This window comes from Struthio camelus, chromosome 20 (genome assembly GCF_040807025.1).
Source record: "Struthio camelus isolate bStrCam1 chromosome 20, bStrCam1.hap1, whole genome shotgun sequence".
Lineage (NCBI taxonomy): Eukaryota > Metazoa > Chordata > Aves > Struthioniformes > Struthionidae > Struthio > Struthio camelus.
In genome coordinates this window covers 10,429,749-10,445,947 of record NC_090961.1, presented here as the reverse complement: position 1 = coordinate 10,445,947, position 16,199 = coordinate 10,429,749, and the positions used below count along the sequence as shown (strand labels likewise).

Genomic DNA, 16,199 nt, shown 5'->3' with positions numbered 1-16,199 from the left:
ACAAAACCAGCATTTTAAACTTCAGTAATTTTTTTTCTTACAAAATATTGAAGGCTTGTGGAAAAATATATTGGGATGAAAATCTTATTTTTCCTTATAATACCTCAATTTTCCAATGGAAAAAGACCTCTAAGAAAAAAGAATTGATCGACTCCAGAATTTCTGTTCAACACCTGAAGGGAACTCTAGGTTTCAAAATGAGAGGTGAATATTATGTAGAAATTCAATGGGATTTCACTGTTCACTCCTATAACAGACTTAAATCCTGCTCTGAAGGTATAACTACATTTTGGGGTGAAAAGGGAGGTAATTCTCCATGCCCATTTATTCAGTTCCATTAATGCACCCAGACTTTGACAACACACTAAAGGACGCACCTCTTTCATAAAACATTCCCAGGATCACTAAGGGATAAACTAAATTTAGAAAAAAAGACAGCAAATATTGCCTGAACAGAGGAAGGAGAAAGAACAAAGTTCTCTGCTAATCTGTTTTGAATTTAAGCAAACAAACACAAATAATGTTGCTGCTCAGGTTTTAGAAATTGCAGGAGTAGGAACCATGGAAGACATTTAGCTCAGCAAACAGAGAGGCAATAACCTAGAGGAACTCTGTTTCCCGGAGTAGAGATTTAGCATAAGATGACCAAAAGCTTCTAAGTGACCTAATAGCATAATTTCCATTTTCAAAAAATATTTAGACACTTGAGGGTCTAAATATTTTGGTAAGCCAGTAAGATCCAACAAAATGGGAGTCTCACTCTTCAAGTCACAAAGGCACACAGGAAAACAATCTGCACTTCCATATATCTCTATAACAGAGGTGGTTCTGTGTCAATGCCATAACCGTCACTTAAGCCAGATGCTGCAAACAGTACAAGAACACTAGTGGCAATTGCATTACCCCCACAGAATTTTGGACTGGTATCCAAGCTTTTTACCTGTGACAAAGACTTCTTTCATGGGATCACTTTCCATGTCCCCTCGCCGAGAGATGAGCATCACTTCATACTCTGTGTGCGGCTTCAAGTTGCCAAGAGAATATTGGTTTTCATCCTCAGAGAGGTCAATGGTCGTCCTGTCCCCTGGAACATCCTTGGGGCCATAGGTGAGCTCTATGCCTTCGATTTCAGCCAGGGGTTTGGACCACGTGATCAGAGCTGTGGTATCCGTGACGTCTTTTGCCTCAATCTGGCTGGGGGCATCAAGCTCTGGTGCAAAGAGAGAAAAATGGGATTTTTTTAAAGGAATCTCACCAGAAAGATCATACACAGTTGGGACTTCCAATTACTGAATCACGGTAAAAGTGAGTGGCTCCTACCAGCTGAAGTTTATCTTCATTTACTTTCTTCCTTTACTTCCTACAGCTATATAAGAAAGAGTGCCAAATGGAGCTAATTGATCGGAAGCTAATTCATCAAAATTCATTAACACCAGAAACTGCCAAACCAAAGATGAGTGAAAATCTTAAGAGGTTCTCCATCTGCACAAGAAAAACTCTCTGTCCTAAATAATTTCTTCATGAAATCCCTGCCAGGATGACAGGAATTCTCATTCCTGTTGATGTAGCTTTTGAACAAGAACAAAGTGCATACTGCTAGCTACCTTCTAGATAAAAACAAATATCCTTTTCTCTTCAGTCAGGTAATTTGGAAATGAATTGATTTCTCCTTATGCCTTTTTATTAGTAGCTCCAGTGCTTCCTTTTTTTTTTCCTCGGGATATGGAGTATATAGCTTGGTTTTTCCTTTGTTTAAAAAGTCCACAAACTACACCAAATAGCTTTGGTTGCGCTACATCAAGTATCAGGTTGTGCTTACTTGTGGTTATCACTCTTGATAGTCCTGGTCCTCTGGTATTGTTTTTCACTATATGAAGGGATACATTATACTGTTGCCCTGGTGCCAAACCCGGCTGCATATATGATGTTTCTGGTCTTTTCAAGCTGCTGGTTATATCTCCATTATCCTCCTTTTTCTGTAAAACAGAAACAATCAGTTAACATAAATATAAGAAACACAGGATCCTTCACTTGCATATGGCCTCTATACAAGAAATACTGCTTCCTTACCATATTACGGAAGATCAGCTCCCATCCATCAAATGAAAAGTTCAGAGGATCCCACTCCACCTGGACGGATGTTTCTCTGACAGATTTGAATTTCAGACCTTCTGGAGCAGGCAGGTCTGTGACAGAGAGAAAAGGGGACAACTACATAAGCAATGATTTCTCACAAATGAGGGCACTGGCATTGGAACATCTTTCAACAGCTATAAATATCTATCTAGAGTGTAGGGACCTGTATCTGAGATGTTCAGACTCTCTTCACAGCTAGTTATTCTGCCTTTGAAGTGACATTCCTCTGACCTATTTTAGATGCCACCTTAGAGCAAAATGAATTGTGCCCTGGAAATGTCTATTTTTTCCCTCTATCTGTAAAGAAGCATTGTGAGGACATGTCAAATTAGATGAGATGAATCCTGCCCCAGGTGTCTAAAAATGACCGGAGTGACAGGGCATCTTTTGAGGCTGAGATGTTTAGATACAACTGTGATGTGCACAATATAAAAAAGATGAACAAGCAGATAGCGCAGGGAAAGTAAGATGTTGTAAGACACAGTGAAAATGCAAAACACAAATATAATCTCCATTTTAGTTAAAACACTTCGAACACTTTTTCACATGCTGCTAAATTTTTGTATTATTTTAGGAAGCATTATCAAAGCTTAAAAATGTACCTTATTACGAAAAAAACTGAGGGTCTTAATTTAGAAGGACTCTATGATATTCACTGGGAGGCACTGCACTGAGCAGAAGAGCTAGTGAACCATACTTTGAACGTGGTCTTTGGTATTGGAATAGAATAGAAAATGAAAGCAAAAATGACTGTTCAGAAGAGAAAATGACTTGAAAATAAAAAAATACAACAGAAAGAAAACCCCAAAGAAAGGATATAAATAAATAAACACTACAAACACAGAAAATGGGTGAATATAGGCAATATTAAACTCACATGTTGCTACCCTGGCACTGACTGGAATACTCTTCTTGTTTTTAAGGATTGCAAAGACACGGATAAAGTATTCCACACCCGGCTCCAATTCATGAATAGTGGCAGATGTCTGATTTCCTGGCACGGTGAACTGCAGATCTAGGCCACCACTGCTGGTAGGGACATAGGTGACAAGATACTCATTGACTAGATTCTCATGCTTCCACTCCAGATTTACGGTCTTATCTGTAACGTTTGTCACAGTCAGCTCAGTTGGAGGAGTCACTGGGAAGGGGAAAACAAAACAAAGTTCTAAGAACTTTTCAAGGCTCAAAAAGGAATGACTTACCCACTTTCACATTTTCCCAGGAGGAGTTTATAAGAATCAGCTAACAAGGAGGGAACGGAGAAGCCATGTAACACAAATTAGTCAACTGAAGAAAGAAATGTTCAAGTGAGGAAGACTACAGACACATTTCCAAACGCCACAGGCCGATTTCTACTCTCACACTCACATGTGTTCTAGCTCCTCCTCTGGTGGCTAACGCACAAGACTGATGCAGACGACTACTCTAGCACGCTCCTTGGGGATTCAGTCGTTTAAGTCAACTGCCAATAACACATGATTTTATAGCTGAAAGTCCCGGGCTTTGCATATACAGAATTGCATGGATTTTCCAAAGTGAAATAAAATCTGATTATTTTTCTAAGTACTTCCAGTGAATTACTCCACATTTGCACACGCAGAGCACAAAACGTGACCTGGGAGTCTTCCAGGAGGAGATAAAGTATGGGAATTTCTTTTCAAGGGTATCTATTATCTTTTATAATGTTCCCACCCCCAAAGTGCTTGCTGATTACTCTACAAAGGCTTCAATTCCAAAATTCCTCCTCAGGGATCTCCTAAAGAAAATTATCTCCTTTATAGGGTAATGTCTGTCATTACTTAGCTGCCAAAATTTTCTATCAAATTCCATAGAGTCAGTGGTACTGGGAAACTAAGGATGTGGCTTTACAGCTAGGTTTCCACTCCAGTTGATTCCATAATTTTACTCCAAGCTTTGTCAAAACCAACAGTATGAGTAGGAAAACATTTAAAAAATATAATCAAGTTTTGCTTAACTTAGAAAAATCCATCTGACCAGTTGAGAGATAACCAAGGCCCCCGTAACCCTGAAAGCTTGTACTGTAACGCTTGGAACATCTGGCTATCCTATTGTGACAGCTGCCTTGTACTGATGAGTCAGACAGGACGAGGTTATTTTATGAGTTTGCCTTGCCTCCACTACACCCTCTGACTCCACAAGGGTTCCATCTCAGAGAGATCTATCTCCAAAGCAAAATCACTGAGCCCTTTGAGGCTCTCGGTGTATATTGTTAGTGACATGTGCTTCGTTTTCTGCTCCTGCAATAGTGATGGGACCTCAAAGGCAAATCCCTTTTGTACCAGTTTGGCATTGCAACGGGAAGCAGAAGCTGGCTGTAAGAAACATTTGATACCTAGGCTATTTATTCCCTGAAGTTCACTCATTCCTGCAGACCCTTATTTTTCAGTATAAATTCTCTCTGTATTTCTGTATTCTTTTGACTAATACTTCTGAGAACCTAGTAAGAAGATTCTGCATTCATCTCCCTCATCTCCATAGTCATAACTTTTTTTTTTAATGCATCTTATTAGCATAAAGAGGTATTATGAGAAACTGAAAGGTAATGGCGACAAATCCCCAGCCAGTGCTAACTGCTGCTGCAGTGACGTGGTGGGCGCAAGCTTAGAGAGAACAAATTGATTGCACTACTGCCATCAGCTTTCTGGCTTGCTGGCCACCAAAAGATACCAGCAAAGATGACCCTGTATAGCCCTGACAAGCAAGGGAGGCCAAGACCTTGCTCTGGGTACTGTAACTCCACTGATTCAGTTGTTTGGACCGTGATAAAGCAGAACCAAGGTACAGCTACGTAAAAAGGTTCATAGAGCCTCCCACACTGCTGGATGAACACAGAGATTACCCAAGGGAAGCGGGTTGAAATGGACATTACAACCTACCATCGGAACAGTCGTGCCCTATGTAACCATCCTCACAGATACACTGTCCCTCGACACAGCGTCCCATGTTGTTGCAGTTGTTGGGGCAGGAGCGTTCGCGGCAGTCATCCCCGACAAAGCCTTCCTCACACACGCACCGTCCATCGACACAGCGGCCCCGGTCATGGCAGTCATTGGGGCAGCGCAGTTGGCCACAGTCCTCTCCTGTGAACCCTTCTTGGCACACACACTGCCCGTTGACGCAACGCCCACGATGGTTGCAGTTGTTGGGGCAGGCCAACTCACCACAGTCGTCCCCAGTAAAGCCGTTGTCGCACACGCACTGTCCCTCTACACATTGGCCTCGGTTGTGGCAGTCTTCAGGGCACCGCAGCTTCCCACAGTCTTCCCCTGTGTACCCCTCGTCGCATACGCACTGCCCATTGACACAGCGCCCGTGGTTGTTGCAATCGTTGGGGCACCGCAGCTCACCACAGTCATCCCCGACAAATCCCTCGTCGCACGCACACTGTCCATTGATGCAGCGCCCACGGTTGTGGCAGTCATTGGGGCAGGCCCGCTCACCGCAGTCTTCCCCAATGAATCCCTCATCGCACATGCACTGCCCGTTGATGCAGCGCCCGCGGTTGTGGCAGTCGTTGGGGCACCGCAGCTCTCCGCAGTCTTCGCCCAGGTAGCCCTCGTGGCACACGCAGCGCCCGTTGATGCAGCGCCCACGGTTGTTGCAGTCTTTTGGGCATCTCTTTTCACTGCAGTCATCCCCCATGAAGCCCTCGTGACAGACACACAGCCCATTCTCGCAGCGACCGTTGTCGTTGCAATTGTTGGGACAAGTCAGCTCCCCGCAGTCTTCCCCGGTGTAGCCCTCTTCGCAGAAGCAGGTCCCGTTGACGCAGCGCCCGCGGTCGAAGCAGTCGTTGGGGCAGATGAGCTCACTGCAGTCTTCGCCAGTGTAGCCCTCATCACAGACACACTCGTTGTCCACACAGCGCCCACGGTTGTTGCAGTTGCTGGGGCAGAGAGGCTCACTGCAGTCCTCGCCAGTGAAGCCCTCGTTGCACACGCATTGCCCGCTCACACACTTCCCATGCACGCTGCACCCCTGGGGGCAGAGCTCCTCGCCGCAGTCTGTGCCCGTGTACCCCTCAAAGCACACACAAACCCCATCGATGCACTTGCCTTGGTCGTTACAGTCCGACGGACAGGTGGCCTGGCCACAGTCCTCACCAGTGAAGCCTTCAACACAGATGCACTTGCCATGGACGCAGCGGCCCCTGTTCAAGCAGTTGCGTGGGCAGTTCGGCTCAGAGCAGTTGGGGCCTTTCCAGCCAGGCTCACAAATGCAGCCACAGATTTCAGTGCTGTAGTTTCCATGTCCACCACAATAGGGTGTTGTGTCCAAGCGACCTGTACCAATGAATGAGAAACCTGTTACCCTCATTGGCTCTGGGTTGTATCAGGCCAGTGTGACACATGCTTCATCCCCACCATGCCACGTAGGGCAGAGTTACATGGATTAATGCCTTTGCTGTACAGCAAGGGTAGGTGGCCACAGGTCCTGGTGCCTATTGTTACATCTTCCCTCTGAAAAATAAAAATGATCATGGCGGCAGAAACGTGCCAGTGACACCTGGATACAATGCTCGTTTCGGTCCTGGGGCTTTGGAGGTGTATCCAAAAGGTTTACAAGGATTCACAAATCTGTTGCTGTGTGCTGTACCACCACTGCTCAGAAAACAGCTTCTTGCACTTCATCTCCCTGCTCCTACTGCCAAGCCCAAACAAACCCAACAAGAGCTTGAAAAAACCTATTACAGTAAGAAATTGTAACAAACAGGATAACATTTCTAAAGCAATCAATAGATATTGAGTCTTTGGGTCCCTTGCTGGAGTTACCTAAAGGGGTTGGATTTTCCCAGATCCCTGCAGGACACATCTCTTTAGAGATTTGCCAAAACTTTTGAACTGAAATACCTCCTCCTTTTTCTTATGAGACTTAATTTACCAGGAACACTTTACCTCACACCACTGACAGGGAAGAGCCTCTGCCAACTGCTTGGCAAATTAGCGTGTTGGATTTGTCTGCCTTTCTCAAAACCCTTTTCCACTGACGCAGCAGCTTTGCTGACAGCTTCATGAGAGCATGAACCATGAAGCATTATTCACCAATTCACTTCAAAACATAAAAAGCCAGGCAGTGTGTTATGCCACTGGCACTGAGACTGGTTCTGTGCTGAGGGGGATAGATTACTACTGAGAAGATCTCTGCTTTCTCTCTTCTATGACCAGTCTCTCACCTCAGTTTAAAAAACAGCAGGAAGGATTCAATAATTTTCTCTCTCAAAGCATTTGTTCTCAGTAGTATTCAGCTATAGTCTATGTCTTGCTGTATTTTTATTGCTCTCTATTAGAGAAAACTTGGAAACAAAAATAGTTGTGCTGGCAGCCTACTCAAGTGGACAAATGCAGAGCCAAGAGCTTGGACTGCATGAGTTTTAATCTAAGCTCTGATGCTGACTGTCACCTTGCCCAAGCACCATACATGCTCAGTGCTGCAGCAACAGCGTGGCCCGCTGGTGCTCAGGCAGAGCTCTGACCCACAGATACATAAAACCGCAGAACTGTGAATGAACATATCTTGCAAGCTGGCCAGACACATTCCCAGTTTTGATTACGTTTCAAAATTAACAGGTTGACTTTTGCTCATTCTTGAAACAGATTATAGTATCTATTCTAAACAAAAGCCACAGCCAGCATGACAGTTTCCCGGAGAGCAGCTCGCCGGCTGCCTTACCTTCTGCTGTTTGGGCACTGGGACAGCATCCAGCGCCGCTGGCACACTGCTCTCGTAGGGAGGATACCAGCCCCTCCAGCTCCTCTAGTCTGCTCAGTAGATCCTTAATGTCTGGAGCAGCGGCACAGCCACAAGCCCGGCGGGGAATGTTGATCCGGTGCGTGAAGACAATCTGGTTCTCCTCGTTCACCGTGTGCTCCTCGTAATGCTTGACTGGCTCAATTTCTGCCTTCAGGTCTGCATCGCCGCTAGCTGAATCCAGATCCACAGAGCAAAGGGAGCCAACAGGTAATTTAATGTTGTAGACATGGTTAAAAACGACGGGCTGATTATCTTCTGGCAAGGTCACATTTAGCCCAGTCTCCCGCTTCTGCCGGATAATTCGCTTGATGAGTCCACCACTGGCATGCTGGTACAGCAAAGCTAAGATCACACAGGCCAGCACCTGGGTGGGTAGCCCCATTGTGGCGTTCAGCTCCTTCTGAAAGCTGATGGAGTCTTATTTCTCTTTGGTCCTTATAGTCTGGTGCCGAAATTGGAGAGAGTTCAAACCAAATTGGATTTCCTTTCCTTTCCTGGTACAGTTGTTCCCTGAAAAACCAAGGGACCACGTAAGAGATGAACAGCAGCTGCACCACCCTACAAAAGGTTTGCAATACTGCAGGTGCCCAAGTCCTTACAGATCTTAGCTGACGTGCTAGTCAATGTACAGTCGCACTTGACCCAAACTTGCTGAACTTGCACTTAAATAACTACAGTGCATTACCTTATCTGCCAGGATCTTAGCATGCTTGTGAACAAAAACTCACAAGACACCAATCTTGAAAGAAACTACTTTTATTTCCACTTTAGAGCAAGGATAATGGAGTAAGGAAGGTTTAACTATCTCAAAGAGAAGACTAGGGCAAAGCGGCCTGCTGAGCCTCACCTCATGCAAAAACACTACTTTCAGAGAGAGGTATGCAGGCCCCAGTGTGGGGGCCTACAACAAAAAATACACAAAAATGAAATCTGTGTTTTTTTAATGATACATATATTGTTAGAAGCCTGCATTCCCTTCACCCACTACTCCATTGCTTGCAGGCTAACAAGAGTCAGATCGCTCGAGAAATGTGAGACACTATCAAACGGCATATCAGCACCGCTAAGCTCAACAAATGCTTTAATTTAATTTGCTTGGGAACCTGAACTCCAGAGCTTATAGCCAATAACAAGTTCACTGTAAAGACAATTTGCCTGCAGCATGAAGATAAATGCAGCTTTCCAAAAAATGCTGCATGCTCAGGGTTCTGGAGTCAGTCCCACACCAAGTCTAGCAATATTTTAGCGTAAAAGTAACGAGACACAGCAGATTACCCTAGATGAGGCTTCACCAAGGGTAACACACTGTAAGAAATATCAGTTCAAACATAGGAAATCTGTTGAAACATAGTGTGCTACAGAAAACTTCAAAGAATAAGAGAACAGGCAGGTGGGCAGGAAGGGAAATATTACCAGAACTTTAAAAAATAAAAATAAAAAAAAGAGGAGATGGAGAAAAGGAAAAGAAAACCTTTGATCACCTAAGTCCTTCAAGAAAAGAAGAAAACTTCACATTGATACAAGTGTGAAAAAGTCTTTTTAGTAACCAATTAGCCCTTTCATTAGGCAACACCTCCAAGTATCTGATCTTTCATCAGCTATAACACAATTCCCCTCTTATGGTCACAAGCACCTGGCTGGGCTGTAATAGCTCTTCCTGAAAGACACTCTTGTTAATTAGCTTCACTATGTCCTCTTCCTCTTCAATCCATACCCCTTCATTTCAAATGATATGAGTCAGGGGAGCAAAGAATAGGACTGAAAGACATCTATTGACTTCCACGCAGAATCAGCCCTTCAGCATGCAGAATGAGAACCAAAGGCAGCTAATGGACAGACTAAACAAGCGCACTTAATAAATGTCATCTTAACGTTTGTTTTTCTTTCTACTCCCAGAAAAGCTGGTTGAACTGTTAGGTCAGTGACTCGGCTTTCACTGGTTGCAAGCTCTTTTTTTGTTTCCAGTAATGAAGGAAATAGCAATTTATTCTCTAAACACACAGTTTTGATGATAACCTATTTGTCAGATGGGAAACTAGCTTCCTGCATCCTTCTGTTTCTCATAAAGTGTAGGGATCGTTTTTTTCCCATGCTATCCCAGCTGCTTTTGTAAAAGAGTGACAGTAATACAGGCATTTTACTGAAGTTAATTTTCTGTGTAGACAAAGTAGAGCTCACAAAGAGTGAACTTCACTCCCTCTTTATAGGGGAATAAATCAGAAGTAAACAAGCAGCAGTAGATGCTTTTTGCTTGTCATGGAAAAGCAGTCAGCTCTTAGTCATTTCTAACACTTATCCTGTTTGTCAAATACATCTGCAATCCTTGTCTGCACCAGAAGAGATCACAAGGAAGCTAATAAACTATAACAGAAAAGGACATGGTCCAGGTCTCCTCTGTGGCTCAGCCCAATCCCTAAATAGAGTTACAGTTCATGAAATGCACTCAAGACAGTTTTTGAAGTGGGATTTAACTTTCAAGTACTCCCATTTGGGCTTTGCAAATTGCTTTCCATGCAGTGAGATTTCCATATACCTCTTGCCCTGAGACAAGGTTATATAGCACAATCAGTGCCTAATCCTCAACTAGTTATTTAAGGGATAGGCTCCTTGACAGACGCATCACCAGTGGCAAATGGAACAAACTGGAGGCAGCTGTGCATCCAGTTCTCACTGAATTTCAGTGAAAGTTGAGCATTACTTTCCTTATGGCTTTTGTAAATCCTGGCCTACAAGAATATGGGCCTAGTCCAAACCAAGAAAGTTGCTGGTAGTTTTTCCGCTGACTGCTACGAGTTTACATATCATTTTATGATAGTACAAACTGCAATTCTGGACTCTGTCTGGAAAATGAAAAACCTGCTTCTGACAAGAGCCACTGTCACTGTTACCTTCACCACTGATGAAAGCCACATGAACGCCATTAGTTTTACTGGATATTCATCACATTAAAGTCAGCCAAAACGCTCAACCTACAGATGATACTGGACGACTTAATGTATCTTGGCTAATATTCTTCTGAAGTTAATGAAGAATGGTCTGGAAGAAGCATTCCTCAGAGTCTGATCTGTGACCTCTGTGTTTTGACACAGAGTGCAATGTCTGAGCTAATTCAGATCAGGTGTTTCTCATCAGATCTGCCAAGGACCCAGCTTGATAAGCTGAGCTCCAGTGCTAGATCTGAGATCTACAGAACAGGACACCTTCTTACAGTTATTTATACATTAGCCATATTTTTGGCTGAAACTACAAAGATGACAGCCTTCTCTCCAACCCTATCCCTCAAACATATCTCCACAACAGCACAGGCTGCAAAGGACCACCCAGGAGCAGTCCTTTCTAGAGAAAGATGGAAGCCACAGCAATTGTCAGACTTTGTTGTTCCTTCACTTTTCCCTATCTTCTTCCCCTCAGAATGCTTCCCATAGATTGTACTCAAAAGCAGCAGACATATTGCCTATTGGAGACATCCTCTCTGTATTTTCTTTCTAGACATCAGCTGCTGGATTGTTTTTAATTACAGGCGCCTAAAAGCCTTGCAGTAAGACTTTGCTAAAGAAGACGACCTTTCTCGTTGTGAGCTTGGCCTCACTGTGATGTACACAAAAGGAGTTGGGTGATGCTTATGGCATGTCTCTTAGACATGCTAAAGGGTTTGTGTGCCCAAGAATGTGTCCATTTTCAACAAGCAATTTGTCTAATAAGAAATATTATCCCTCCCTGCAAACTATGCCCCTCTTACATCTTCCTATTACACTCCTTGCAATGAGACTACTTCAAAAATCTTGTCAGTGATCAGTGATTATGTGGCTGGTCTGCAAAACCTGCTGCTTATAACACAGAACAATAAAATCTGGCTGCTCCTGTTCTCCCATCTAATCATTAGCATCTTCCTATTGTCATCACTCTCTTGGATTGCTGGGAAAGGATTCTCTTTTAGGTCTTTCTTTCCACAGCATCTCACATTGGAGAGATTATGTCTGTTCCCTTAGGCAAAACCACAATACAAATAATAACAAAAGGTGCTGTGCTCTCTCATATCCATCTTAATTTTCCTGGGTCAGAAGTGTTCAGCTTCCTGCCAGACTGAATTTTGCAGTCATGTCACTCACTGAGTTGTGTACTGGCACTGGATAAAAAAATAGACTCCTGTGAGTATCTCTCAGAGTCATCTGAGACACACTGTGCACACCTTTGCTTCCAAGAATCCTTAGGTGTCCTTACCCAGCCGAGTACCGCTCGAGCAGGTACAGGCTGCGCAAGGAAACCCTTATTGCTAACGCTGGACACATCAGCTATCATCATAAGAGTATATATTTTTTAATTCTGCAAGCTCTCCTTTGAAGCACATAAATTCAGAAAGTAGTATGTCTGAAAATCTTGCTCTAGAGGTCTAAGTTAAAGATGTCAGCCTCTCTCTGAGAAAAATGCTCTCTGTACCTAAAGGACATGGGAAGAGGGTGTTTGGCAATGGCTCGGCCACTGGAGCAGAAGCAGCATAGAAACCTTTGAATCTCTAAAAGGAGAATTGATTTTTAGTGAAGGTACAAGACACAGGCTCCTCTAGATGCTTCCCCAGCCTATGCAACTGTCTCAGCACCATACGGTTATAACTTTAGACAAATGCTTGAGGAATTAAATAAATTGTAGTCAGGAGCATTTTTCCATAGAGCAGAGGATATGACCTGGGCCCTCCTTTTTAAAGCAACAGAGAGAAGCAAGGCTCCCATGTCAGCTATGAGGCAGCAACACTGTGCAGACCCGGCATTCTGCCCTGGTGGAGGCTGTGCAAATGCCCATCAGCTGCAGTCACAAGAGTATAAAGATAATGCACATTTTTTCATCCCGGCTGCGGCCTAAACTTGCTGTCTTCACTGCGTTCCTATATCTTGGCTGCTCTGGACATGTTAATGTTGACTTTGGAGTTTCTTTGGCCTGTTTAAAAAATTTAAGAGGTTAATCATGGCATCTGCACAGTATCGGCTGACCTAGAAAGAGTTTCAGGAGAAAATACGTCCTTGTCTTATCTAAACACTAGCTGTAAAAGTTAGATGTTATCCAAAGAGAACAAAGAGACCATTCCTTGAGAAACACTCCATAGAAACACGATCATTAGTGAGTGACACTCTTAATAATACGTGGTGGAAGCAAGATGGGTTTTCAACAGCACAAAGAAAAAGAATAATTTTCATTTCCACTGCAAGCCCTTTCATCTGAGGGTTTGAAAGCACTTCACATTCTGTTCATCAAAAGCTGAGAAAATGTTAGGGTTATTTTTTATTCACCCCCTATTTTTTCTTTCACTCGGTTTTCCCAAATGACATCAGTCAGGATCTTTCCATTTAATTAGAAATTTGTTTCCTCTTAATAGTAAATTTTCAATCAACCTTGAAAACAGCTCAGAAGTCCTGACTCCCAGGGAATGCTAAGCAAAGAAAATCGATGAATATTTTGCTTCTTCAAAGATATATTTGTTGGAAACCATAAGGAGTGAGAAATAAAATTGATGTTTGCCTAGCTGACAATTCTGGTCTACAACTCCAATCTCTCTTGTAAATTCAGGAGTGGTAGAGCTATGAGATGACTTATGGGCATGGGGAGTGATAAATATGCAGATAAGAACCTTGTGTGATTTTAATCAAAACAGATTGCAAGAATGAAGAAATGGAGGTGTTAAAAATATCTCTTGCTGTCCTTCCTTAGAGAAGGCAGAAGGCTGATTAGATCTGCTCAGACACCTTCTACATGTCAGGACTTGGAAATCAGGCTGAAAGAAAGCAGGAGGAAAAAAAAAAAAAAGAGGAAAAAAAGAAAAAATTCCTACCCAAACAGATATTTTCTACATCCCAGAAGGAGGGGATCAAATGCTATTAGCATATATTGGATTCAAACAGATCTTGTTAAAATGTAGAGAGTAGAAGTAATGGGCTAGATTCTGACAGAGAGGAAGACTCAGAGCAGAGTCAGAGCCCTCTACCAAAAACACAAAATGGAGCATTTTTAGGTTTGTTAATTGCTAACCTCAAAACAGCTTCTGGTGATTTGTTAACAGAAGAAACTATGCTGTGCATTTTCTACAAGGAATAAAAGCAATGCCATCCCATGGGATTAATAAATGGAAGCTGGCTGCCAGAGTGGGTTTTTACAAGGAAAGGCTTCAAAAGATGCAACCTTTTAAAGAAAAAGTGCTCATAATATAGCTTTGCCAAGAGCATGCAACTCTTGAGGCTTGAGACTTCTTCTCAAGCACAGATGAACTAAGGCTGAGGTAAACTGAAATGTTTTCAAAGAAAGAGAACGGGGGGGACTGATGCTTTTGACACAGCAGGCCAAAACACGAACAGTTGTGACCTCATCATCTTTCATTTCTGTTTCCATACATTCATACCTACAGAAAGCAATTTTATTTCCATTTCCAAATCCAACAGGTCAAAGGAATCAGCAGGGAAACTCAGTATAGGTCAAACTGCTTTAAATCATAGTGGAGAGCTAAAATTCGTAATAGTCCTAAACTATCAGCGCTGAATCTTTCCAGCGGCTTGAAGAAAAGATCAAAGCCAAACCATTGCATCTTTTTTCTTTTTTATTTACACTGCAGTCATTCTAACGGGAATGACTTTTAAGGAGGCCAATTCTAAAGTAATTCAGAAAATCCATGGGGTTCTCTAAGGCTTACGTTTTCAAGAGTAAAAAGATACGTACAAAGAGATTTTGCAATTGGTTCCGCACCCATCAGACTCCACAGATATGAATAGGACTTTGGAACATGAACTTTCAAGGGAAAAAAAAACTCCTAAGTCAGAATTTTTCTTCAGAGTCTTAAATCAATTGCATGAAGAGGGGAAAACAGGATCATAACTATCAGGGAAGAAAGAAAGAAACCAATTCCCTGAATCAGATAAAATGCAATACGATAAACTGTAATCCATCCAGTTTCTGAATCACATAGCGAGGACTTATTTCTAATTTTTATCTAAACAGCTTCACTTCTATCCCAACGGTCAGCTCATGGAGAAAACTGTCCTGCATGTATTCTAGAGATTTCTACAAGGTCTCCACATTTCTGTAGGGAGGTATTTACCCATTTTTTTGAAAACTGAAAATAAATCCCAAATCTGGAAAACTCCCAAACAAACTATGGATCCAGACCCAGTGACTCCCCTCTTTTATGAATGCCAAATGCAGTGGCCCAGATTTGAATCCCTTTTCCACCTACCTCCAGACCTGCACACTGAACTTATTCCTGAAAGCTAAAAGGAAACAAAAGCATTTGCTGAAATGACATTGCTGTGTGTTGATGTCCAACAACAGTGAAAAAGAGGGAGAAAGCACCTCTGGAACAACTGTATGGAGAAAGAGGCAGAAGGGAAACAGCTGGGAAGGAAGCTTTGAAACGTCATTTAACTAGAGAAACATAAATCTAAAGCTACAAGGTACAGGCACCAAAATCCACTTTGCATTACAGAAGGGATTCAGAGCTGTTCATAACTCCAAAAAGATGGCCCCATGGCATTCCTGTGCACTGCAGGAGTGGTAGAAAGCCTTTTATAATCATAGCAGACAAGCGAAGCCTTATTACTCTATTTTAAGTACAAAAAAGTGAGGCAAAGGCCAAGCTCAAGAGACCTAAGCTCCTAGAAGCCTCTGCGTCTAGGCCTAAGTGTTTTACCCAGGGCAAGACTTTCAAAGCTGGAAGCAGGATCCGGGTTTCTGGAGTCCCCTCAGACGTTCAACCACACACCCATGCTTCTGCCTTTCTCAGCACCTCCCAGCACCAGACCCTGATATCATACTTTCCTTTTCTTAATTCATAATTATTCTTATAAATAACTTAAAATCTTTACTAAGGGCAAACTGGCAATTTGTGCTGATGTGGGTAAGTTTCCACAATTAACAGCTCTGGATACATCCTGAAGCCATCTGTGTTTCATCTAGTTCTGGCACTGCATATTTACAAGGAGTCCCCTTCACAGGACTGAGAATATATATATAAATATGGCCATTTTGCATGCAGAGACGGGAGCTGATCTGAACAGTTAATTCATGATTGATTTCTGAGTGCTCATAGGTTAGACTGAACGTGCAGAATGCATGCATCATACATTTTGATGGCGCAGTTCAAGAACACGCCACTTTCAAAATGGCAATTTGAGGGCCTCATCCATGCTGCAGTACTTACTAATATAAACAAAACGATTTTTAGGGTACTACAAATGAATTCTGCAGTCGGTCCTGTGATCATCTGAATTGCATTCAGACTTATACCTGCGACTATCAAAGAGCAGCAGTAA

The 16,199-nt window shown here is 42.8% G+C and overlaps 1 protein-coding gene across 3 annotated transcripts in view; it reads right to left on the bottom strand.

Moving 5' to 3' along the window:
- The window catches only part of TNC (tenascin C), a 73,862-nt gene that overhangs the window by 39,580 nt on the left and 18,083 nt on the right, over window positions 1–16,199 (bottom strand). For all 3 annotated transcript variants that reach the window (XM_068914745.1, XM_009668171.2, XM_068914744.1), the window contains exons 2-7: window positions 7,831–8,421; window positions 5,037–6,443; window positions 3,014–3,277; window positions 2,071–2,186; window positions 1,820–1,976; window positions 941–1,210 (exon numbers count right to left, since the gene is read on the bottom strand). In XM_068914745.1, the coding sequence (XP_068770846.1) occupies window positions 941–1,210; window positions 1,820–1,976; window positions 2,071–2,186; window positions 3,014–3,277; window positions 5,037–6,443; window positions 7,831–8,293 (2,677 nt within the window). In that variant the 5' untranslated portion in view covers window positions 8,294–8,421. The remainder of the gene's footprint in view (window positions 1–940; window positions 1,211–1,819; window positions 1,977–2,070; window positions 2,187–3,013; window positions 3,278–5,036; window positions 6,444–7,830; window positions 8,422–16,199) is intronic.